Source organism: Heptranchias perlo, chromosome 14 (assembly GCF_035084215.1).
Source record: "Heptranchias perlo isolate sHepPer1 chromosome 14, sHepPer1.hap1, whole genome shotgun sequence".
Taxonomy (NCBI): Eukaryota; Metazoa; Chordata; class Chondrichthyes; order Hexanchiformes; family Hexanchidae; genus Heptranchias; species Heptranchias perlo.
The window spans coordinates 44,501,594-44,526,391 of record NC_090338.1 but is presented as its reverse complement, the minus strand read 5'-3'; the positions used below and the strand labels follow the sequence as shown (position 1 = coordinate 44,526,391).

Here is a 24,798-nt window from a genome sequence, read left to right as displayed (position 1 = left end):
TTTTTTCTGCTTCATCTTACTCTCTATCTTTTTTCACATCCAGGGAGCTCTGGCTTTAGTTGCCCTACCTTTCTCCCATGTGGAAATGTACCTAGACTGTACTTGAACCATCTCCTCCTTAAAGGCCAACACTGTTCAATTACAGTTTTGCCTACCAATCTTTGATTCCAACTTACCCAGGCCAGATCTGTTCTGGTCAAGAAAGTTCTCCTGAACACACTTCAAAAATTCCTCCCCCTCTTCGCCCCTTATATTATTTCTATCCCAGTCTCTATTAGGATAGTTGAAGTCCCCCATTATCACTACTCTATGGCTTTTGCACCTCTGTAATTTCCCTGCAAATTTGCTCCTCTATCTCCTTCACACTAGTTGGTGGCCTATAGCATATACCCAGTGTAATGGCACCTCTATTGTTTCTTAACTCTAACCAGTCCATGTTGGTGTTTCGCCTCCACAAAAGCAGTAGTCTTAATCCTCTGTAGCCACCTGATTTCCATATCCCTTTACCCCTTCTCCTTCAACCACCTGTCTTAAATGTTGACACATGCTAGGAATTTCCTTAGGGCTTCTTCCATTCCACTGCCATAAATTTGGAGGTTTCAGGAGAAACCCTGAGGAAATTCACCCCCAGGGTCACTGCTTCAATCACTAACTTCAATAGTGCATTCCACAGACTCACAACGCTCTGTTTAAAAAAGTTTCTGCTGCTCTCTGTCCTAAATCTCTCACATTTCATTTTACATATATAGCTATTTGTTTAATAAAAACATGAACTGCAGACTGAGCTTTTTAAATTTCTCTTAGGATGTGGGGGACTTGGGCAAGGCTGCATTTATTGCCCATCCCTAGTTGCCCTGAGGTGGTGGTGGTGGGCCTTCTGCTTGAACCACTGCAGTTCTAGTGGTGATGGTCCTTTAAGGTCAAAAAACCAACAAGCTACTGCAAGGAAAATGTTTCCATAAGCCTTATTCAGCTTTGCCTGTATAGGATCCTTTTAAGTAGTGTTTGAAATGGGAGCCTCAGGACTTGTAGTGCCCATAGTTGATGGGCAGGAGCAAGAAGTGAAAGTAGTCATGGGGTAAGGTCAGAAAACGGCATTGGCGTTGTTATGATTCATAAGATTCCTGCCTGATTCATACAGGCGATCTGGCCACCAGGAGCTATATCCCCAGAAAATCAAGCGAATTGTAAAATCTGCATTAACTTAATCCGAGAAGGATCTGGACTTTATTTTCCACCTACTACCACCCTGTTTCCAAGTGCAAATGGGGTGGTAAGAAGACCAAAACCTCACCCTGGTTCTTTTATGAGAAGGAACAAGACAGATCTCTGATCCATCATACACTCTACCAATTAATGCATTGACCTGCAGGGTTATTTGGAATTGAGTAGGAAGAATCTCAGTGCCCAATGATAGCTCAATCCAAGTTTTACGAATGAGCTAGGTTGGCTGATCAGTAATCGGCAGTGCCCTGGAATAATGTCATCCTGCCTTGGGTATTGGATTACTGAGTCCGCCTCAAAGGAACATCTAGGTTCCAATTTTCCATCACCAGGTGGATCATCATGAAGCCAACTCAACCCTAAAGTGAACTTGCTTATAACAGTGCATTAAGCACATCAAGATATAAATAACCATACAGAATTTTAAAAATTAGGTTATTTGAATATTCATGATGCTGCACATAGTAAAATAAGTTGAACCTGACTTTAACTATTTATCCTTATTTTTAGGGTCTGTGGTCTTGATTTTCAAGTCTGCAGCTTGAAAGACATAACCCCCGATATTAGCGGGGAGCGGGGAGGGAGTCATAGCAGCCGGGAAACCCAGAAATGCGGGCAACGTGGAGGTCCTGCCAAATTTAAAACTTTTTGTCTCCGTTTGCCAATGGGGCAATCAGCCAGCCAGATTGAGAGGTGGCTGATTGCTGTGTGGGACGGCCTGCGGCACCAGGACACAGCCAGAGAGTGGAGAGGGAGAGATCGGAGAGGCCTTGAGGTAGATCGGATCGTGGAGGGGGGGGGAGGAGATCGGATCGCGGGGGGGGGGGGGGGGGGGAGATCGGATCGCGGCGGGGGGGGGAGGAGATCGGATCGCGGAGGGGGGGGGGGGGGAGATCGGATCGCGGAGGGGGGGAGGAGATCGGATCGAGGAGGGGGGGAGGAGATCAGATCGCGGAGTGGGGGGAGGAGATCAGATCGCGGAGGGGGGGGGAAGAGATCGGATCGCGGCGGGGGGAGGAGATCGGATCGCGGCGGGGGGGGGAGGAGATCGGATCGCGGAGGGGGGGAGGAGATCGGATCGCGGAGGGGGGGGGGAGGAGATCGGATCGCGGGGGGGGGAGGAGATCGGTTCGCGGAGGGGGGGAGGAGATCGGATCGCGGGGTGGGGGGAGGAGATCGGATCGCGGGGGAGGGAAGAGATCGGATCGCGGGGGGTGGGAAGAGATCGGATCGCGGAGGGGGTAGGAGATCGGATCGCGGAGTGGGGGTAGGAGATCAGATCGCGGAGGGGGGGAAGAGATCGGATCGCGGAGGGGGTAGGAAGAGATCGGATCGCGGAGGGGGGAGGAGATCAGATCGCGGAGGGGGGGAGAGATCGGATCGCGGCGGGGGGAGGAGATCGGATCGCGGCGGGGGGAGGAGATCGGATCGCGGCGGGGGGAGGAGATCGGATCGCGGAGTGGGGGGAGGAGATCAGATCGCGGAGGGGGGGAGAGATCGGATCGCGGCGGGGGGAGGAGATCGGATCGCGGCGGGGGGAGGAGATCGGATCGCGGCGGGGGGAGGAGATCGGATCGCGGCGGGGGGAGGAGATCGGATCGCGGCGGGGGGGGAGGAGATCGGATCGCGGAGTGGGGGAGGAGATCGGATCGCGGAGGGGGGGAGGAGATCGGATCGCGGAGGGGGGGAGGAGATCGGATCGCGGGGGGGGGGGAAGAGATCGGATCGCGGGGGGGGGAAGAGATCGGATCGCGGAGCGGGTAGGAGATCGGATCGCGGAGTGGGGGTAGGAGATCAGATTGTGGAGGGGGGGGAAGAGATCGGATCGCGGAGGGGGTAGGAGATCGGTTCGCGGAGGCGGGGAGGAGATCGGATCGCGGAGGGGGGAGGAGATCGGATCGCGGAGTGGGGGAGGAGATCGGATCGCGGAGTGGGGGAGGAGATCGGATCGCGGGGGGGGGAGGAGATCGGATCACGGAGGGGGGGAGGAGATCGGATCGCGGAGGGGGGGAGGAGATCGGATCGCGGGGTGGGAGGAGATTGCCGGGGAGGGAGATCAGATTGCCGGGGGGGGGAGGAAGGAATCGGAATGCCGGGGGGGGGGGGGGGGGCGGCAAGATCGGAGTGCCGGGTTGGGGGTGGGGGGGAGGAGATCGATCGCACGGAGGGGGTTCGGCCGATCCCAGGGGTGCAGCAGGTTTGCTTGGGGGACTGGGGGGGAAGCACTCCTGCTCCTCCTGGCCCACAAGCAGTGCTGGAAAGGCACTTACCTGCTGTATCCGGTCGTTCTCGCCTCCCTCCAGCTGCCCAGTTTCCCAAGCCCTGGGAAACCCAGGCATTAAAAGCCTGCTAAAATTTGAGGCATGCAGCATCATTAACATATTTAAATGATGGACCCGCCTCTGGGTTAATTGCCCGCCCCCCCAACCATTTCCAATTATTGAAATTTTAACCGCCCTGCCCCTTTCCCGCCAGTCCTGGAGAGTTAAAATTCCACCCACATGATCTACCTCATTCAACAATCAATTCAGCTTCAATGCAACAGGAGAGATATAATGTAGCAAGTCACAGAGTCAATTTAAAACTGTGAAACTCCCCAACTCATTAGTGCCAATTAAGTAAGTGATCCTAGCAACCTTTCGTCACTTACATCCCAAGTACTTGTGGTAAAAGAAGCAGCAGATACAGGTGCTCTGCGGTAAGAAGGTAAAAAAGCTGATTAAATTGATTAAAATATGGGTGGAACTGTCCACAAAGTTTATAGTTAAATATAGTTAAAATATATTTGAAACAGCTTTTCATTTAAATAAATCAGTTTTATGTGATTTTTAAATGGTAACATTTTTACTTTTCAGTAGCTTCTTCATTGATTAGTTGGCGGTAGCATTTAAGATGATTAGTTGGCGAGAGCATTAGTAGAGATCAACATTAGAATTGTAGAGATACTTTAACAATGACAGCGTTTAAAAGATAGTAACAGCGTAATTTGAGGAAATTCATAGCAAAAGTATCTGAAAAAATGTAAAAAGCTAAAATACTTGAGGTGAATCTAATGTGAGAATTTATCTCGGCAAAATAAGGAATTTAGAGAATAAGGGTTAACCTACATCTCTGAACTGTAAACTGAACAAGGGAACGTTTTCTCATTCTCCAAATAGGGAATTAAACACCTTATGGTCTGATTGTTTGGCATCTATCTCTGATATTGTGCAGTGTTGGATCCCATAGGAATGTCTCTTCCTCTTTTTCCCCACCTCAGACTAAGTTATGCAAACTAGTGATACTACTGTTTGTCAAAAAGATTCTGAGACTGCATTTTGTGCAGATAATGGCTTGTTGTTTTTGTCTGATCACTGGCAAGATCAGTTCCTGCCCCTCTGTGGCCTGGTTGAGTATTTCTCCACCACTTTGTAGGACTGGTTCAGTAATGCTTGACCAACGTGGGAGGAGTGAGCGGCATTCATTGTGGACACAGTGGCCTGCTACAGATAGAAAGTTGTTGCCCTCTTTCCCAGCACATTACAAAAAAAGTTAAGTATTTTGGGAAATATTTTGAATTCTTCATAAGTACAATTTTTTTTTAAGTTATCCCGTTTAGCTTCTAGCACATAGCTCTGGGAATATTATGTTGTATTATTAACTAAGAATCTCTTAGGTGAAAATGTCAAAATATTATTTGCCATTCCACCTGCAGTGTAGCTACATGTTGTAATGAAGTTGTATGAAGCTTTAAGATTGGCCAGGACAATCATTAATTATGTTGCATTCTATTGGAACATGCAAGTTGTTTTGCCACAGATACAAAGTTTATGTGATCGATGGAGGTACAAAGTTAAAGGGGTGGAGACACTAAACAAAACATGGAGACACCTAAAAAGGGAAAAACAGTTTGTTTACAAGAGACGTTGCCACAATTACTGCCTTGAAGACATTTAGTTTTCTGGGTTCACTCCTCTTGTAAAAACAAGCTGAAATAATTAAACTAAGGATAGCAAGTGGTTAATAAGTATCAAACAATTCAATATGTTTCATGGGTACAAGCTACTGTGCAAGAAGATTCATCAAGCTGCTTTTCCTAGTTTTATTGGCTGGCCGCCAAGAGACACTGTCAGGACTTGCTAGCTGCCATTATAAAGTATCATGACTTGTTTTATTGTACACCAAGAAATAAATAAAACGTCAAGGACGTAAAGTGGAGTTCTTGGGGTAGATTTTGGTCTGGGCTTACTTTTGGCCTCAAACTCAGCGCTGTGCTAGTAGCTTGCGCCCGAACTGAGAAGCTTGAGGATCGATGGAAATTAGCCTTCAGGCCTCCTCATAATGCCTCCACGGGCAGCTTGTCCGAGCGAAGAGATCAACGTTCCTTGCCGGCAGTAGCCCTTAAGTAAGTCCTGGGAGGGGGGATTGGAGCGGGCAATGGGGGCGGGGGCAGGGGCGATAGAGCTCCACAGAAATGTATATTTTTTTTGAAAAGAAAAAAAATGTAACTTACCTTTCGCAGGTGGTTGCGGAGGCCGCTGGAGAATCCTGAACGGAGCAGGCCCAACGCCTGTTTTAGGCGTCCGCCTGGGACGCCTACAAAAAGGGCCCCCATGAATTTAGCAGTGCAACCAATGCCCTTGAGTTTCGATTGCATTATGAAGTAACTTAGTTCTATTTCAGTGATTTTCTTTTCCATTTTTGTACAAAATGTCTGAGATAAAGAATATTGTTGTCTGGATAAAGAAGTGTTTGGGTACTGTTAAAGTTTGAAAAGACTGCATATTAGGATATACTAGGATATATTGCAAAGTCCTATTTGCTCAATAGCATTTCTACTCGTGGAGGTTGGTAACCTATTTACTACTGCATTAAGAAAAAAAAGTGTTTCAATTTACAATGGAAAAATACTTTCCTTTAGAATTTATTCTGCGCTAAAAATAAACTAACTATTGCATTGAAATTTATATCACACTGAAATGACAAGTTAGCTGATTTATACCACTTCCTTTAAAATCTAGACCTCTGAAGAACGAGGGTGTGTTTCAGAATCGCAGCCTTTAAACATCAAATGGTGAGTGCATTCTGTAATGTTCATAGCATGTGCATTTTTAAAAATCTAAGTAAAACCATGAAGCAATTTCTCTACTTGTCTGTTGAATTCTTTAAAGACAGGTATTGTGCTTTGGTGTTTATTGAAATAATAATTTACATTACAGTATCAATTGTTAACTTATGTGTTTACTCAAAGTAGAATTACTCATTACATTCACATGCTGTCAGGCACAGTAATCATCAACTTGAGAAGATAGTCCTACAGTTGGCAGTAATAACAGTCAAATGGGCTGATGTAACACTATGGAGTGGATATCATTATTTTAGTTCATAACAACCTTTATTCCTTAGAGCTTATTTTCTGTTTTGTCAACTCATATCACAAAGTAAACAATGTGCCAAATACTACACCATGAAATAGTTTCTAACCACTTACACATCACTGGGAACTGTTCCTGGATAGTGCCTTTTTAATAGTACCAATGATAAGGCAAGGCATTGTTCATAAATTAAAAAGTAAAGGGTTTTTAGCGCACAGGTTTGAAGCATTTTGTCCCAGATTGTCTTATAAACCTCCAAGATCCACTTGGAGTACTGTGTACAGATTAGGTCTCCTTACCTAAGGAAGGACATACTTGCCTTAGAGGCGTACAACAAGGTTCCCTAGATTGATTCCTGGGATGAGAGAGTTGTCCTATGAGGAGAGATTGAGTAGAATGGGCCTATACTCTCTGGAGTTTACAAAAATGAGAGGTAATCTCATTGAAGCATACAAGATGCTGAGAGGCTGTCTCCCCTGGCTGGAGAGTCTAGAACTAAGGGGCATAGTCTCAGGATAAGGGGTCGGCCATTTAGGACTGAGATGAGGAAAAATTTCTTCACTCAGAGGGTTGTGAATCTTTGGAATTCTCTACCCCAGAGGGCTGTGGATACCCAGTCGTTGAGTATATTCAAGACTGAGATCAATAGTTTTTGGACTCTAAGGGAATCAAGGGATATGGGGATAGGGCAGGAAAGTGGAGTTGAGGTCGAAGATCAGCCATGATCTTATTGAATGGCGGAGCAGGCTCGAGGGGCCATATGGCCTACTCCTGCTCCTATTTCTTATGTTCTTATCTTATGTTCTTATGTAAAGCACCAAGCAGGTGAACATTAACTCCAAGGGATTGCTCTGGGTGCAAGATGCAACAGCTAAAAATCATAGGCTCTGTCTCAGTGGGAATTCAGGACCGTGCCTTGGGTTACTGCAGTAGGGTCTCTAAGATTGGCGGTGGGTTGGGGTGCAGGTTGTAGGGTGGGGCTGAAGTTTAGGTGGAGGCAGGATCCCAGGTGACAGTCTGAGATTTGTGAGTGAGCAGATATTCTGGTGGGAATTACAGAGAACCAGTGATTGTTAATCTACTAGCAGAGTTCAAGGGGGCAGTGTTGGGTGTGGTGAGTGGGAAGGACCCGTTTGGCTCCTCTGCTGACTCCTTTAGCAAACATGTGACTGAGTCAGCTCGTTTAAACCAGTACAGCCATGCGGGAGAGGCTGCAATTAGCCTCAGTGCAAAGCATGAGGGAGGGAAATGTTCCAGTATTTAGACTGCGATTCTGTGTCACCTCAATGAAAAATGCAGCATTTAAGTGCAAATGATTGTCCTTACACCAATATTGTAGGACTACAGGCCAGGCTGCCTGTTTAAAGCAGGACCCACCAGGTTTTTTCAGCTCCATTCATTAGAAGTGATCACCTGCCCTAGAAGTGAAAGGTGCAATTCTGCACTTTTTTTCCAAACACTCCTGTGTAGTTGACCAGAGCAATTTGAGGTGTGAAATCGAGAGACAGCTTGTAATGAAAGAACTTGGATTTATATAGCACCTTTCACGGCCTCAGGACGTCCCAAAGCGCTTTACAGCCAATGAAGTATTTTTTTGAAGTGTAGTCACTCTTGTAATGAGCAGGTTGAAGGGCTCTCAGTAATAATCAAACAACAAAGCACAATAGGGACTACAGTGTAATTTCCAAGTGCCCTTTAACACAAAGAGTAGTGATTGAAGGAAGGAACCATTAGATCACAATTAACAGTCAAAAAAAAGGAGCCCAGCCGAAGAGTGATATGAACAAACTGATTGCTTTTTTTTTGCTATTACCCCTCTCCCCACCTGAAGGTGCTGACTCATGGTGGGGGAGGGGTCCCGTAACACTGCCAACCATCGGGTGCTCCAGCCAAATGGCCACTCTTCAAATGTATAGGTATTGTACCATGGGGAGCATAACAGCTTGGTCCAGTCCTGTCATCATCTGGTATCCAAGTACATGCATCATTTTCAGCAGGACTCATGGGATAGTGATCAGGAGTTGCAACTCTTGCTTCATCCAGGCCCAATAAGCTTACCTGGAGTGAACAGACCCTCGTGATCGGCCGATACCTCCCCCCACCCCCGATGGTAGACCCCCCCCCCCCCCGCCCCTACTCCTCTGATACCTTCTCCTCTTTTGAACTAAGAATACAAATTACAGAACTACCAGGTGGATCTTTTGCAGTGGCTTTGGGAAATGCGTATTGTTAACCTTTCTTTGCACTGCACCAAATTTTATAAAGTTCTTTAAAATTCTTAACTGACACGTGTTATTACCTATTCATGAAAAATATTTGACTCAATAAAAGGCATACGAGTATCTGAACAGGTTATACCAGATTGTTTTGTTTTGAATAACTGGTACCCAAGGGTAAACGTTTCAGCTTTTACAGAATTTTCTGCGTTAGACTTCTATCTCCTCTGTGCTCTCTACATCCGCTCCTCACATTCTAAATTTATGGAGTTCTTTGTATCCAAAACTCAGGCCATCCAGAATTTGTCTCATCTTCTGTTTTACACTTAAGCACTTTACAAGTCACTCTGTGTACGTGTTTGTGTCTTTTTTCGTTTCCTGTTGTTCTGTTCCTTTTTAAATGCCGTTCATCTGTATTATCTTTCAGTCCTGACAAAGGGTCCATATCCGAAAGGTTACCTTGTCTGTTCTCGCCAGGGCTTTATCATGGAGAGTTGCTCAATCAAAAATGAGATCAAAGAATTACATGCACTGGTCCTGATTGTCTGTTGAATCAGGAGTGCTGCACTCAATTCTCCAATTCATGCTGCTGTCAAGCAAGGCTCCGTATTGTGATTTCTGCCTTACAAATTTACTTATAACAGTTTTTCAAAGGAGAATTTTTATTATGGAGTTAATATTTTGTAACCTGAGAAAAATGGAAGAGTTTCTAACTCACTCCATATGGATGCTGTTACTTTATTATCCTCATGCTTTTCACAATTATCCATCTAGGCGGGGCATGCGAGACGCAAGCTCTGGCCATTTGCATGTGAATTTCGCATTCGGAGTCCTACAATCGCCATAGGACCCTGATTTGCATATTTAAGGTGCCTAACGCCTGTTTCAGGTGGGAACCCTGGATGACTGAAAGTCGCCTGAGCCAGCAAGGCAGCCAGCAAACTTCTGCAAACTTCTTGTGTAAAATTACACAGGGTGGCAGACAATGAAAAGGGAAGTTCCGAATTCCAGGTACAGGTCCTAGAGTTAGTGATCTTAAGGAAGGCTAAGATTTCAATATATCACCACAGCGGTGACAGAATTGAATACTGCATTACAAAGGTGTTTTCTGCTCCAAAGCATGAAAGAGCAGCCATTTCCAGGTATCTTGCATTGCAAAATCAGCAGAAGAAGCAGAGGGAGGCCCAGGCGTGCAGGAGCATAAGATGCACATGACAGCAGGCACCCTAGACAGCAGCTCTGTTGCAACAGAGCTACCTGGACATGACAACTTTCACTTTTACAGTACCTTTCACCCCTTTTGGGGGAGTAGAACAAGAAGAGCAAGAAAATTTGAGGAGGTAACTGGTCAAAGAAGTAGATTTTGAGGAGGATTTTGAGGATGGTCACAAGGTGGAGAGGTTTAGGAAGAGAATTCCAGAATACAGGAATGTAAACATGAAGGATTCGCCACCAATGATGGCCCACAGGTGGGAGAGACTTACACTAGAGCAGAAAGAGGAAGGAGGCCTTGTTTGGGCCATAGAATCATAGAATGTTACGGCACAGAGGAGGCCATTCGGCCCATCATGTCCATGCCAGCCGACAAAGAGCTATCCAACTTAATCCCACTTTCCAGCACTTGGTCCGTAGCCCTGTAGGTTACGGCACTTCAAGTGCGTATCCAAGTACTTTTTAAATGAGTTGAGGGTTTCTGCCTCTACCACCCTTTCAGGCAGTGACCCCACCTCCCTCTGGGTGAAAAAAATTCTCCTCAGCTCCCCTCTAATCCTTTCACCAATTACTTTAAATCTATGCCCCCTGGGTCACTGACTCCTCTGCTAAGGGAAATAGGTCCTCCCTATCCACTCTATCCAGTCCCGTCATAATTTTATATACCTCAATTAAATCTCCCTTCAGCCTCCTTTGTTCCAAAGAAAACAAGCCCAGCCTATCCAATCTTTTCTCATAGCTAAAATTCTCGAGCCCTGTCAACATCCTCGTAAATCTCCTCTGTACCCTCTCTAGTGCAATCACATCTTTCCTGTAATGTAGTGACCAGAACTGTACATAGTGCTCAAGCTGTGGCCTAACCAATGTTTTATACAGTTCTCGAATAACCTCCCTGCTCTTATATTCCAAGCCTTGGCTAATAAAGGAAAGTACCCCATATGCCTTTTTAACCACCTAATCTACCTGTCCTGCTACCTTCAGGGTCCCGCACGTCCTCTACACCTCACAGTATTCTCCCATTTATTATGTTCTCCCTTTCCTTGTTTGCCCGCCCCAAATGCATTACCTCACACTTCTCTGGATTGAATTCCATTTGCCACTTTTCTGCCCACCTGTCCAGTCCATTGATATCTTCCTGCAGTCTACAGCTTTCCTCCTCACCATCAACCACACGGCCATTTTTTGTATAACTGCAAACTTCTTGATCAAGCCCTCCACATTCAAGTCCAAATCATTAATATATACCTCAGAAAGCAAGTGGCCTAGTTCTGAGCCATGCGGGACCCCACTGGAAACAGCCTTCCAATCACAAAATCACCCGTCAACCATTACCCTTTGCTTCATAACACTGAGCCAATTCTGGATCCAACTATCCACTTTCCCTTGGATCCAATGGGCTTTTACTTTTTTGACCAGTCCGCCATGTGGGACCTTGTCAAAAGCCTTGCTAAAATCCATATACACTACATCAAACGCATTCACCACCACCTTCTCAAGGGCAATTAGGGATGGGCAATAAATGCGGGCCTCGCCAGCGACACCCACATCCCATGAACGAATATAAAAAAAAAAAATACCCTCACGACCCTCCTTGTTACTTCCTCAAAAAATTCAATCAAGTTATTCAGGCACGACCTTCCCTTAACAAATCCGTGCTGACAGTCCTTGATTAACCCGTGCCTTTGTAAATGACGATTCATGCTATCCCTCAGAATTGATTCCAATAATTTGCCAACCACTGAGGTTAGACTGACTGGCCTATAATTACTCGGTCTATCTCTTCCTCTCTTTTTAAACAACATGCCAAGGTTCCCCAAAGAGAACTACTCAGTGGAAGTAGGTAGTTAGAGCAATGAGTGCCAGCTCGACATGAGGATAGTTGCATATTTAGGAGGAGCAAAGCTGTGGAGGGATTTGAAAACAAGAGGGCTGATTTCTTTATCAAGTGCTCCTGGTGAAGGCCAAGGCTTGCAGGGAACGCTGGTCAGAAAATCGCGGATCCGCAGCCCCTGAATTTTCATCCATTTAAATTAATCAAAGAAGAAATGGGCAGCGACCCAGCAGAACCAGGTCCCAGTCCAAATTCCAGCCTGCCCGACCACTTTCTGCTGCCGCTGTGGCCCCCCCCAAATCTCCACCACAGGCCCTGAAATTTCAGGCCCACAGTGTTTTGTTTTTAACCTTTTTGTTTTGTTTGTTTGAAAGTTCTGGTCTGTTTGCCAAACCTTCCATTACTGGGTTTTCAAATTTAGATAACTTCATCACCTGATTCACATCTAACCTGAAAGGACAGATTTAGTCATTCATAACATAAATCATTCCTGACAGATCTGACAACCATCATTCGCATGACTCCTTTGTTTTGGTTATAATGTTAACCATTTCAACCTAAAGCACTATTTTAAAAAAAAACTGTACCTTTTTGTTTCAATGGGTTGCATTCTGCCTCATTCTTTTAAAAAGTAAACAATTTTACAACACCAAGTTATAGTCCAGCAATTTTATTTTAAATTCACAAGCTTTCGGAGATTTTCTCCTTCCTCAGGCAAATGTTTGCCTGAGGAAGGAGAAAATCTCCGAAAGCTTGTGAATTTAAAATAAAATTGCTGGACTATAACTTGGTGTTGTAAAATTGTTTACAATTGTCAACCCCAGTCCATCACCGGCATCTCCACATTTTAAAAAGTACTTTGAGATGTTTCCTGCTAAAAGCGCTATATAAATGCAAGTTATCTCTTTTCACTCCCCTTACCCCTCTCCTTCTGAAGGCAGTGACTCATGCTGGGGTATGGATTCATAGTTGCAATCAGCTGTCTCATACTAATGCCAAATGACCATTTTGCAAGTGTAAACCTGGACAGTGAGTAATGGCAGATTACAATATTTGCCGCTGAGCCCAATCCTATCCTTGTCTCATGCACACAGGTGCATATTACTGAGCAGCAATCCTTGCATATTTTTACCCTCTCTAGCCTGGGGATATTGAGGCCAAATTTACTATTGCCAGATTAAATTACTGTTGAGCAGGGGAATTCTCCCGATGTCCTGGCCAATATTTATCTCTCTATTGACATCAATAAAACAGATTATCGGGTCATTATCACATTGCTGTCTGTGGGTGCTTGCAAATTGGCTGCCACATTTCCTACATTACAATAGTGACTACACTTCAAAAGTACTTCATTGGCTGAAAGTGCTTTGTGTCATCCTGAGGTCATGAAATGCGCTATATAAATAAAAGTTCTTTATTTTCTTTCTTTATTGGGTGAGATTAAATCATTCCACATAGGCCAAGGATCAATCAGGTACCTTCCTGGTCATATGGCTCAGTACTACACCATGTGATGTATTTGCATATTGTGCTATTAAAGGGATGACTCATTCCTTTTAATCATAAATCTTGTTCTGTGCCCTTAATCATATGTCTCTGCATTGTATACTTTTGAGATGACATTACTGAAATACAAGCAACAGGTTTCAGAATTACTGCTCTATAGTGAAGGCTCATTTTGTAATGTCATATGGAATCACATGCAGTGCTCCTTTATCAACAGCCATGAAGTATTTGTCCAACCTGGACATAGGTAAGAATAGAGCAAAACCATTCCTTGTTTTGCCAGATTTTCTGTCGTAACTTTTTTTTCCACTAACTTTTCTGGCATGGACTTCTTTTAAACCAATTAATATCAGCAAGACTATTTGATATTTATCAAAATATACCTTTTACTTTCATGCTTTTTCACTTATGGATATGTACACACAGAAAAATAAATGCTGTGATCTGATCTTGTGCACTGTGCTCTAGCCCTAGGGTGACCAAACTACAACTTGGGGACTGTATATGGCCCATAAAGGCCTGTAATTTGCCCCATTAATCCAGATAATTCAGTTCCACTTGTGCTTACAGTTGTTATTCGCTGGTTTGTTCTGTTTAAAATTTGCAAGCCTGAGGTTTTGAAAGCGCTTTTCTTAGCATTGTCGCCTGAAAGGTGGATAAATCCTAAACCAGAACCAGGGGCGGCATTAGGACCATGCAAGAACATAGGGCTCCAAGCAGATCCAGTGTGTGCTTATTTATAAATATAAAATATGCACAAATCTCAATAGTTTCATTAACATGTTTAAAATAATTATCAAAATGTGAATTAATTTATTTTCATTCAGTAATATACTTCGAGCGTTTTACAATTTGAGAAGGGCTTGAAATACATGCAAACCATTTCCTTTTCTCTAACTGTACTCGATTTCAAATGTGATCTCATTTTTGAAAATCAAAATAATGATAACATGCTACTTAGAACAAACAAAAAGTAAATTGTTCATTGGTACCTGTGTCATCTGATAATAAAGTAGGTTTGTGCCGAATTATTTCCCAACTCAGTAGATTTTCTCTGAGGGAAATGATGCCCTTCAATGTATGTCAAAATGAAAGGATCACTGACTGCTCCTGACAACAGTCGTCCTTGTGTAATCATGTTTAAAGTTCTGCTGAGGTTTCAACAATTCTGTGCTCATCTCCCTCTCACACCCTTTGCATTCCAGCCTGACTGTCAATCATAGACGATGCATGCTCTGACCACACATTCCTGAGTTTAATATTCTTACATTTAATTCTGTTGTCCATCTCGCTTTTTGGACAGAAAAGGTCCTTCCTCTGATGCTACTCCTCTCCCAAAGACGAGTCTTAAAAGAAAATACCTCTCCCAGATGCCTCTTATTATTTAAATAAAATTCTTATTTCTTATCCTAAGTGTAATGGGTTGCATCGATGTACTTACTGTCTCCTTCGACCTGTTGACTAATATTTCCACATAAAATGTCCAAGTGATTCTACATACTGGGAAATGACAGTCGCACTTCCCAGGTGATGAATATCAGCATGGACTAGAAGTCCCTAAAGTTTAACAGTAGAATATAAATATTAAAGCTAATAGCCTGTGTAACACATAGAATTAAAAATTAAACCAAATCCATTGCAAAGACACATCTTGACCAAGATGTCATTTGTTTCCTTTTACAGTGAAACCTGTAAATTACAGATACACAAGGGACTGGCATCAGCTGTCCTTTGCAGGTGTCCTTATTTTCAAAATAGTCATTGCATGTACTGTAAAAATTTTCCCAACAATCTTGAAGAACCAGCTTCAATTATGATCAGCATCTAATCAGCTGCAACTGTGCTAAGAACTTAAGTTTGGAAGCAGATATAACAACTGATGTGCCAAGTACAGTATCTGTACAGTGGAACCTGTTCCTAACGTCATTCTCAGTCGCCGGACAACCGTATCGAGTGGGGTCGGGCGTGCGCGCATCTTCTGGGTCTGCGTGGGGTCAGACAACTAATCAGAGCAGATTAAGTAGATAGTATTTAGTATCATTGTCTGGTAAAACGTAGGGGCCTTAAACTGAACCTTTGCACAAGGTCTCTGCAAGGCAAATACCGCCCCTGATCAGAACATCCAGCTGCTACTAGTATCTGCAGCCTGAGATAAATGCAAATTTCTGGGAACCTTGGATTAAACTTTAGAAGTGGCCTGAAAGCTCCATGCTATGCAGCTAAGTGACCCACAAAAGCAAAAAAGCTTGGATGGATTTGCCATAGGCTGTTAAATATTACTGTATATACTCGCATACAAGACTTGAATTTTAGGTCACTGTTTAGGGAGTTGAAAGACTTACGAGCGATCACTGAGGCAGATTGTGGCTTACTCTGGGGCGACATCAGAGTGATGAATCTCTGTCTGTCTGCTTCAGGATCCTGGGTAAAGTCACCTTCCATGCTGGTAGCTGTATCTGGACTAGCTAACTTAGATCTCACCTCCCTTGATTTCAAGGAAACTTGTACATCTAAGTAACACACTTATATCTGCCCGTATCTTGTTGGTATGGCTGTACAATCTCAACTTCTGTAACATTTCTCTCCTTGTATTGGCAATGCACATTCTAACTTTACAGAGACACCCTTCTGCAAATACTAGACAAAAATTCCAACACATATAAAAACTACTACACAAACTACTAAAAGAACTAGAACTAAACTAACTAAGGACTGGGGAGTTCAGTGTCAAAAATGCCATCTTATCTATTGTTACTTTCCAAAGAAACCGCCTCAATTCTATTGACCAATCTGTGTAGCATGGTTAGAAGAGTTCAGCCCTTCTGGTGTCAATCACCTCGCACAGCAGTAAAGACCTCCAAATTAATGAACCACCAACATCCAGACATGCCAGATCACTTATTTACTCCACAGCTTCTTAGGTCTTTGCTCATTCAACTGCAGATAAGGCGGCACATCTTTATGTCCCTCTTAACAAGCTGTTTCGGAGCTTGGCGTTTTCATGACTTGTTTTCTTTTTTTTTGCACATAAACACACCCTAAACCCCCCCTTATAAAAGGGGGGCCTAAAACACAAAGAAAAAAAAGAGGCGCTGCTTTGAAATGATTGGGGAAAAAAAGAAAAAAAAATTCTCCAGTCAGATTATTAGCAAACATAAGCATCATTAATCACAGTCACTGAACAAACAGATGACTTGTTTTCTATCCCTGGTAAGGAATGTTTTGTTTGTATAAGCCTTCATTGTTTAATTATCATTAGCCCTTTCCTAATATACAGTCTGACTACTGACACCATTTTGAGTCAATTGAGCCACTTAAGACAATTCTTAGGGCCTTTCTCCTATAACACAGCTGATCCTCAATTCTAAAAATACTACCTACCAAATATATAAAAAGGCAAAGACCAGTGGAGTAGTCAGGAAAGGCTGTATGGAGGTGCTGGGCAGCTGTCAAAGATTACCAGAATAGTGTGAGATGCTGTAAACAGCAGTAGGGGGTGAGAAATACTGGTACAGTGGTAAAGATTACCAAGGCAGCCCAAGAGGCTACAAACACCACTTGAGTGACCAGTGAAGCTGAAGATCAGCAGTGTGATTGGGAGGCTGTGACCATTAGTGGGGTGGTCACAATTGGTCATAGAGTATTAGGGGAGCAATTAGAGGCCATGGAGGTATCCTTGTGCAGCCAAGAGGAGCACTACTGCTCCTCTCCATCCACCAGAAACCTTAAAATGTTTAAAAATGCATTTGCCTAGGCCTCCTGTGGTCAGAATCTTGGTGACATCATCAGGATACAACTTTGCCATCTAAATTAGGGCCCCACTCCTCTGGGATGGGTGGCCTTCCTGTGTCTGATTTCAGACTAGTTAAAATGATTTGGGAATAGGCAGAACCTCCTTGTCTGCACTGTTGCTGGGTGTTAAAATATGCCTTTGAAAGTTTTGTTTAAGAGTTTTATTCTGCTTTTATAAGTGAAGCATTAGTTTTAATTGCCAATTGGAGTGCTTAGATGAGACTGTTCTTGTTTGTATTTATCCCTTTCTGCAGCTTCTAACAAGCTCACTTTTCACCCCTCACTATTTCCTAACCTACTCAAGCTTGCTGAAAGTCTGACTGGGGAAAAGAAATGTACTTTAAACCTTGTACTAATATAAATTTAATTGCCTGTTCAAAATTCACAAATTATTGAATATTGTGTGCAACATGAGTGTTCCTGAGCAACTGGGTCCAGGACATTTTAATGTAGGCTGTGATGTTAGATAAGTGTTCTGGTGTTTTGCTTACTTTATCTTTGGAAAAAGGAGGGGAGTTGGAAAACTTGAAGAAATGTTGCTTGGGAATTGATATTGGCTGGCTAAACTCCATGGGCCCCAATATTCCACTCTAACATCTGAAGAATGCTCAGTTGACTGGTGCTATGGAGAAGAAAATGGAATGGTGACTTGTTACTTTAGGTCACTGGCTCCTTTACATTGCTTCAGGATTTCCAGTGGTCTGAGAGGCAGTCCTAGGCCTATGCATCCAACAGGTGCAAGGCCAGGCCAGCTGTGGAAATGAGGGGGGCATTCTCAGTATGATTGAAGGCAGCCCATTTTGAGGGGTGCCTAAAGATGCTGGACCTAGGCCTTGTGCACAGGATCCACTCAGATCAGAGGGTTGAAAGGAGTCAGGCAACAAACCAATGGAGGCCTACAAAACTAAGCTTTACATTTTGTTCCCCCATGGATCACTGGGCTTGGAGATCAATCCTGTAGCTGTGCCTGCCTTCCTGCCAGGGGAGGGGCCTGTGTGAGAGCTGGGCAAGGAGGCAGGAAGGAATATTAGGACCATGTGTTACGATGGGCTGGGTAAATGCCATGTCTTACAAATTCATCTTTTTAAGTACAGTTGCAAAGCACTTTCCAAAAACAGACAGGGCTCAAAGCATGAGAGGGCAGTGTCAGAGCTGAATCATAAAGGAAAAGTGAAGGAGGAGGATTGTGCGGTCAACTGTATTAAAAGGATGAGGAAGATAACCCAACATGATCAGTCATAGTAAAACAGAATACCTTTGGTGACTTTGACCAGAGTGGCCTCATTATATGGATAGGGTGGAAGCCAGGCTAAAAGGATTCAGGCAGAGTGTGATGGGCATAGTGGAGACACATTCCAGAAGGTTAGCAAACAAAGGCAGACTGAAAATGGGGAAGTGGTTGGAGAGGTCAAGGGTAGGCTTTAAAGGAATGAGGTGATTAAAACAGTTTTGAAAGGGATGGGAAGCTTTCTGAGGGAAGGGTATAGTTGATGTTGGTAAGCACTAGGCTGAGTTTTTGGGGGGTTCTTTTACCATTTTTACTCTGGACATTTTTAACTTCCTTGTTACAGACTAGGTAAGCCACAATACCTTACATCCCAGAGATTATTTTCACTTGCCCTGATATGTAGATAAATTTCATATAGTGTCTTGGAAACAATCAGAGAACCCTTAATTAGATTATCTAAGATACTTTTCTATCCTTTGTCTTCAGTGGATCCTCATCATCATCAGGTGGTAGGAAAACACTACAATAAACCTTGTCTTGGGTTTTAACTGACACACACATTTATGAAACAGCAACTGAACAAGCAAATAGTAGCAGTAACATAAATATATTTGTGACTTTGTTAGCTCCTTGTATATTGAACAATAATTAATAGTACACAGCTCTTGTGCTAAACTAGATAACGATCAAGAGTGGGAACCCTGCTTAGTTTACTGCTCCCTAGCCCAGGGATGCTAATTGAAATGCCCCCACTGCCACCCCACCTGATATCAGTACAGACTTGGAATCAAAGCTGGGACATTCCTGCTTTTGTAGCTTAGCTACTCAATGGGTACATTTGCTGAACCTTGCATTTTATTCTACAACCAAATGTGTGACTCCAAATGAATAGACTTAACAGGTCTGACTAGAGTAGCCAACAATGGCTTGTTGTATTCCTGGAGATTTGAACATTTTTTTAATTCATTCTTGGGATGTGGACATTGTTGGCAAGGCCAGCATTTATTGCCCAACCCTAACTGCCCTTGAGAAGGTGGTGGTGAGCTGCCTTCTTAACCGCTGAAGTCCGTGTGGTGAAGGTTCTCCCACAGTGCTGTTAGGTGGGAATATCAGGATTTTGACCCAGTGACGATGAAGGAACAGCGATATATTTCCAAGTTGGGGTGGTGTGTGACTTGGAGGGGAACATGCAGGTGGTGTCGTTCCCATGTGCCTGCTGCCCTTGTCCTTCTAGGTGGTAGAGGTTGTGGGTTTGGAAGGTGCTGTTGAAGAAGCCTTGGCGAGTTGCTGCAGTGCATCCTGTGGATGGTACACACTGCAGCCACGGTGTGCCAATGGTGGAGGGGGTGCCAATCAAACGGGCTGCTTTGTCCATTTGATCACGTGACATTTGCCCGATGTTTGCAACCAAGGCATTTGCCTCAAGGAACAGCACCAAAGTTGCCTGACTCCTGTAATAAAACACATTATACAACAACACAGAACATCACAGGCTGATATGAACTCTCCCTCCCTCCAGTTTGTTTCTCTCTCTCTCTCCCAGTTTGTGTTTCGTGTTTCTCCCCCCCCCCCCCCCCCCCCAGTTTGTTTCTCTCTCTCTCTCTATCTCCCCCAGTTTGTGTTTCTCCCCCCCCCCCCCCCCCCCAGTTTGTGTGTGCATTTCTCTCTTCCCCCAGTTGCTCTCAGGACTCACCGAGTTTCCAGGTAATCTTCGTTGTCCTCGATGCTGTCATCCTCACAACCGACAATGAAATGGTGTTTCCGAATAGCGAGCGGACCAGCAGGGACCAGACAATGCGGTTCGGTTGCAAGCAACGACAACCAGGGTTACCGCGCATACAAGGGCCGTTTCTCCAAGGTCGTCAGCAGCAGCGCTCGGGGGATCAATCGCCCATTCCGGGAGACTCCTGCCCAAAGCGGGAGGGTTGGGACCCTAGATTTGGCAGGGGGATAGATAGTAGCCAATGATTGCAACTGTTGGGCAAAGCATAGGTGATTTCGGTTGCAGCCACTATCAGCTTACAGTGGTAGGTATTTTACATACGTGTGAATTAAAGTTCATCCAAAACTCCAAGAATAGTCTCATGCATTGCATATTTCAGAATTTGGAAAATTTGTAGCAGGAATAAAAAGACATCTGTGCATCCCACAGACCCATGTTCTGTCATTCGTGTTTAAGGATAGAAAGGAGCGCAAATAAACAGGAGCCGGTATTAAATAATCTTTTTTGAGGACAAACCTTGTGGCTTTCACCAAATTTTATTTTAGGACCTCATTTGTAAGGAATTCTATTTGAAAGAAAGACTTGCATTTATATAGAGCTTTTCACAACCTCTGGATGCCCCAAAGCGCTTTACAGCTAGTGAAGTATTTTTGAAGTGTAGTCACTGTTGTGACGTGGGAAACGCGGCAGCCAGTTTACAGCAAGCTCCCACAAACACCAATTTAATAATGACCGGATAATCTTTTCTTCGTGATGTTGGTTGAGGGATAAATATTGGCCAGGACAGCGGGGATAACTCCCCTGCTCTTCTTCGAAATAGTGCCGTGTGATCTTTTACGTCCACCTAAGGAGGCAGAATGGTTTAAGGTCTCATCCGAAAGACGGCACATCCAACGATGCAGCAATCCCTCAGTACTGCACTAAGAGCGTCAGCCTGGATTATGCATTCAATTCTCTGGAGTGGAGCTTGAACACATAATATTGTGACTCGGAACAGAGAGGGAGCTACCACCGAGCCAAGACTGACAATGAAGTGGTCTATGAATATAACTCCTTTCTTTCGCTCTCAGTATAACCCGGGACTGGATTGTGAGGGAGCAATGATAAGGTTGCAAGGACTGGAGCTATCTCTGCACACTGACTCCTGCTGCAGCGAGGGGGCAGTAAAGAGGTGTTGGCGCTTTTGCCAGTATGAAAGATGGCGGCCGTCTCCTGGGTCGCTGGCGGCCCGGCCGCCCTTTCCCTTCCACATTGTGGGTCTCTCTCGATAACGCGGAAGAGCCGCGTCGCCAGAACCCGAACCGAGCCCCGGCCGCGACATCTCTGAGAGACGGCTAAGCGGAGCCATGGGTGACGTGATCGAGATCAACTCGGACGACGACTCGGACTCGGACGTCGAGATAATCGGGGAGACGGTGGCGGCCTCGGACACCGGGCAACAGGGCGCCTACCGGCACCAGCACTTGTGCTCGGCTTGGACTCGCTTTCATCGGTTCAGGGTGTTCCTGTGCGCTCCTCAGGTGAGTGCGGGCAGGATTTTTAAACTGATCCATACTTCTGTTTAAAAACAAACAGGAAGTAGCTGAGTGCGCATGACGGTTGTGAGGCCGGGGGGGGTGGCTGCGCCATTTTTGATACTGGCAGCGATCGCCGGGCTTGGTGTGTGACGTCACAACGATGCATCCTTTCAGAGAAAAACACGTGTGGAAATTGCGGTCAGACCCTGAGCTGGTGGCTGGACGAGTGAAAGCTAGTGGTTTACATGAGCCTCCTCTTTATATCGCTAATCACACAAAAAATATGGGTACATTTTCTTTTACAATAAAGTTTGTTAGTTTCTTTTAATTAAAATCAAACTCAGCTGTTGATTATAAAGGAAAAGAACTGGTTTTAAACTGTAAACTGTGACCTCACATTGTAGTTTACGTTTAGATGGGGATGAAGTCACAGTTATTTATTTACATTTGTAATTGTAATCAGACCCTGGATAGTCACTCTGGAAGAGTTATCAGTATCGGGATAGGCTCCCTAGAAAGGGTTAGTCAACAAAACGGTAATATCATTTACTTTCTATCTACCGTTGTTATGATTAACACAGTAACCACAACTCATGTGTGTTTGCTTAGTGATGGAGGCACAGTTGAACAAATGTCAATAATAACCATTATTGTTAAAAGAGGAACTTGCCCACCAAGCCAGTGTTCACCCACCCATCACTGAACTCGGATCTTTATGCAGTTTCTCTCCTCTTCTCCTGACTCATCTTGTCCATGAGACCCACCTCCTGCTCTCTTGACCCTATTCCCGCTAAACTGCTGACCTCCCAACTTCCTTTCCTGACCCCCATGCTAGCTGATACAGTCATTTATATCGGGCACGTTGGTGTTAATGCGATTTGCTCGCTATACGTGATGGACGGTAAAACCAAAAAGCGGAGCAACCAACATATTTTTTTAAAAATAGGAAATTTAACTTAGCAACTGCCTCTCCTAACTGTTAGCAGTTGCATCTGGAATCTCATCGCTGAGGTAATCGCACTTTAAAGAGGTGTGAACAGATGATTGAAACAGCTGGAAGACATGACTGCCTGAAATCAGCAGAGCTTTTTAAATCAAAATACTGCGGATGCTGGAAATCTGAAATAAAAACAGGAAATACTCAGCAAGTCAGGAGCTTTTTAAATCGGCAAGTACTCATTGAACAACAACTTATATTTATGTAGCATCTGTAACCTATTAACACATCCCATGGTGCTTCACAGGAGCATAATCAGACAAAAATTGACACCAAGCCAAAGCAAGTGACATTAGGCCAGGTGACCAAAGGCTTGGTCAAAGAGGTAGGTTTTAAGGAGCGTGTTAAAGAAAGAGTGAGAGGTGTAGTGGTTTGGGGAGGGAATTCCAGATTTTGGGGCCTAGACAGCAGAAGGCATAGCCGCCAATGGTGGGGCGAAGGAAGTGGCCCCTCCCTATCTCTGTAACCTCCTCCAGCCCTACAACCTACCAAGAACTCTGGACTCTTGTGCATCCCCCACTCCAACATTGGTGGCCTTGACTAGGCCTTAAGCTCTGGAATTCCCTCCCTAACCCTCTCCTTTAAGACACTTCCGAAAACTTACCTCTTTGACCAAGCTATTAGTCACCTGTCCAAATATCCCCTTCTTTGACTCAGTGTCAATTTTTGTCTGATTATGCTCCTGTGATGCACCTTGGGACGTTTTCCCACATTAAAGGTGCTATATAAATGCAAGTTGTTGTAATTCTAATGCAGGTTATCTAGTTTGCAACAATGACTGAGCTTTTTAAATACACTCATCTCTGGTCTCCACCTCCTGCACTGACACACTACTAACTCATCCATTCCTGCTGCCAAATCACTCTTCATCCTGAACATGGCCTCCCTATGCTCTGGCCTGGGCAACCACTGCCACACCCACCATGGTACATGTGCTGACTCTATCCAGGGTACCTCTTCTCCCTCGACTGGTGATTACCTGGGGATGAGTTTTGCAACTGCATTCACATGTACACCAATGACACTTGACAATACCTCTCTCAATTGATTCAAGGGATGTTGCTGGATTCTCCAACTGCCTTTCTGACATTAACATCTGGATGAGCCAAAATTCCTTGTAGCAAAGTATATCAAGATATCAAGTGCCATGGCTCTTGTACTTGTGCTGTTCAGGCATGGTGGGGTTGTGGAGAGGTGTCATCAGCTGTGTCTGCAGAGGGTAGCCCTTTTCCACAAGCAGCCATCCACTTGTGTTCCTGGAAGAGTGAAATAGGGAGGGGGGAGTGGGTGGATGAGTAGCGCAGGATGAAGTCGTCGTGCCTGCTGCCTGCAAAACTGGCACAGACTTGCATGATCCTTGTGTGGTGATCCCAGAGCCAAATAGAGGGGGAGATGGTAGAGTGTCAGAATAAAAGCATTGTGGCAACTCCCTGGGTTCCTTACACAGACCTGCAAGATGTTGTTCCTGTGATCGGCCACGAGCTATTCATTGAAAGAGTGGCGTCTTTTTCTATTTACAAATGTTGCTGGCTGCCATGTTCGTTCAGTGACCTGATGGCCACATGTGTGCAGTCAATCACACCCTGCACACGAGGGAAGCCAGCCACTGCTGCAAAGCCACCAGCTCTGTCCTGTTGACTGCTGAGATCAGCAGGGAAGGAGGTGATGTACTGCTCAGCCCTGGCAAAGAGGGTATCAACTACCTGCTTAATGCAGCTCTTCAGACGGTGACTCTTGGCCTGTAGACTCCATGTGCTGGGTATGGCCTCCTGCGCTCAGCCCCCCTAATCTGTAGTCCTTTGAGAGGCCCAGATGTTGGAAATGGCGGTTGCTGAGGCTGCTGCTCCTCCTCCTCCTAGTCTTGCTTCATCCAAAATAAAGAAGCAAGAATGGCTCCCATAATAAGTAGAGACATCTGACTAAAGGGTTGTAAGGCAACAAAAGTGTAGCAGTTGGAAGCTCTTCTGGCAAACCAGACAGCAACAGATCCAGTGAGCTGCAGCTGAGAGCCCCCTTTTTATACTGCTTCAGGAAGTATCAGACATCAACCCCGCTAGGTTTTGTTGGTGGGGCATCTGTGATTTTGGTTTAAAATGCAGTGGGGGTGGATATGACGTCACGGAACGTGACTGACTATTTAATTAGGACCCCGCCTGTCCCATTCCTGCCAGGCGGACTGGGTTAAAATCGGCCCTTAT

At 44.7% G+C, this 24,798-nt stretch overlaps 1 protein-coding gene across 5 annotated transcripts in view; it reads left to right on the top strand.

The window, feature by feature from the left end:
- The window catches only part of simc1 (SUMO interacting motifs containing 1), a 56,168-nt gene that overhangs the window by 6,443 nt on the left and 24,927 nt on the right, over window positions 1-24,798 (top strand). For 4 of the 5 annotated variants that reach the window (XM_067996381.1, XM_067996380.1, XM_067996379.1 and 1 more), the window contains exon 1: window positions 21,262-21,606. In XM_067996381.1, the coding sequence (XP_067852482.1) occupies window positions 21,433-21,606 (174 nt within the window). In that variant the 5' untranslated portion in view covers window positions 21,262-21,432. Of the gene's footprint in view, window positions 1-6,224; window positions 6,278-21,261; window positions 21,607-24,798 lie in introns of those variants that run through there. The other variant, XM_067996382.1, reaches the window with a different exon arrangement.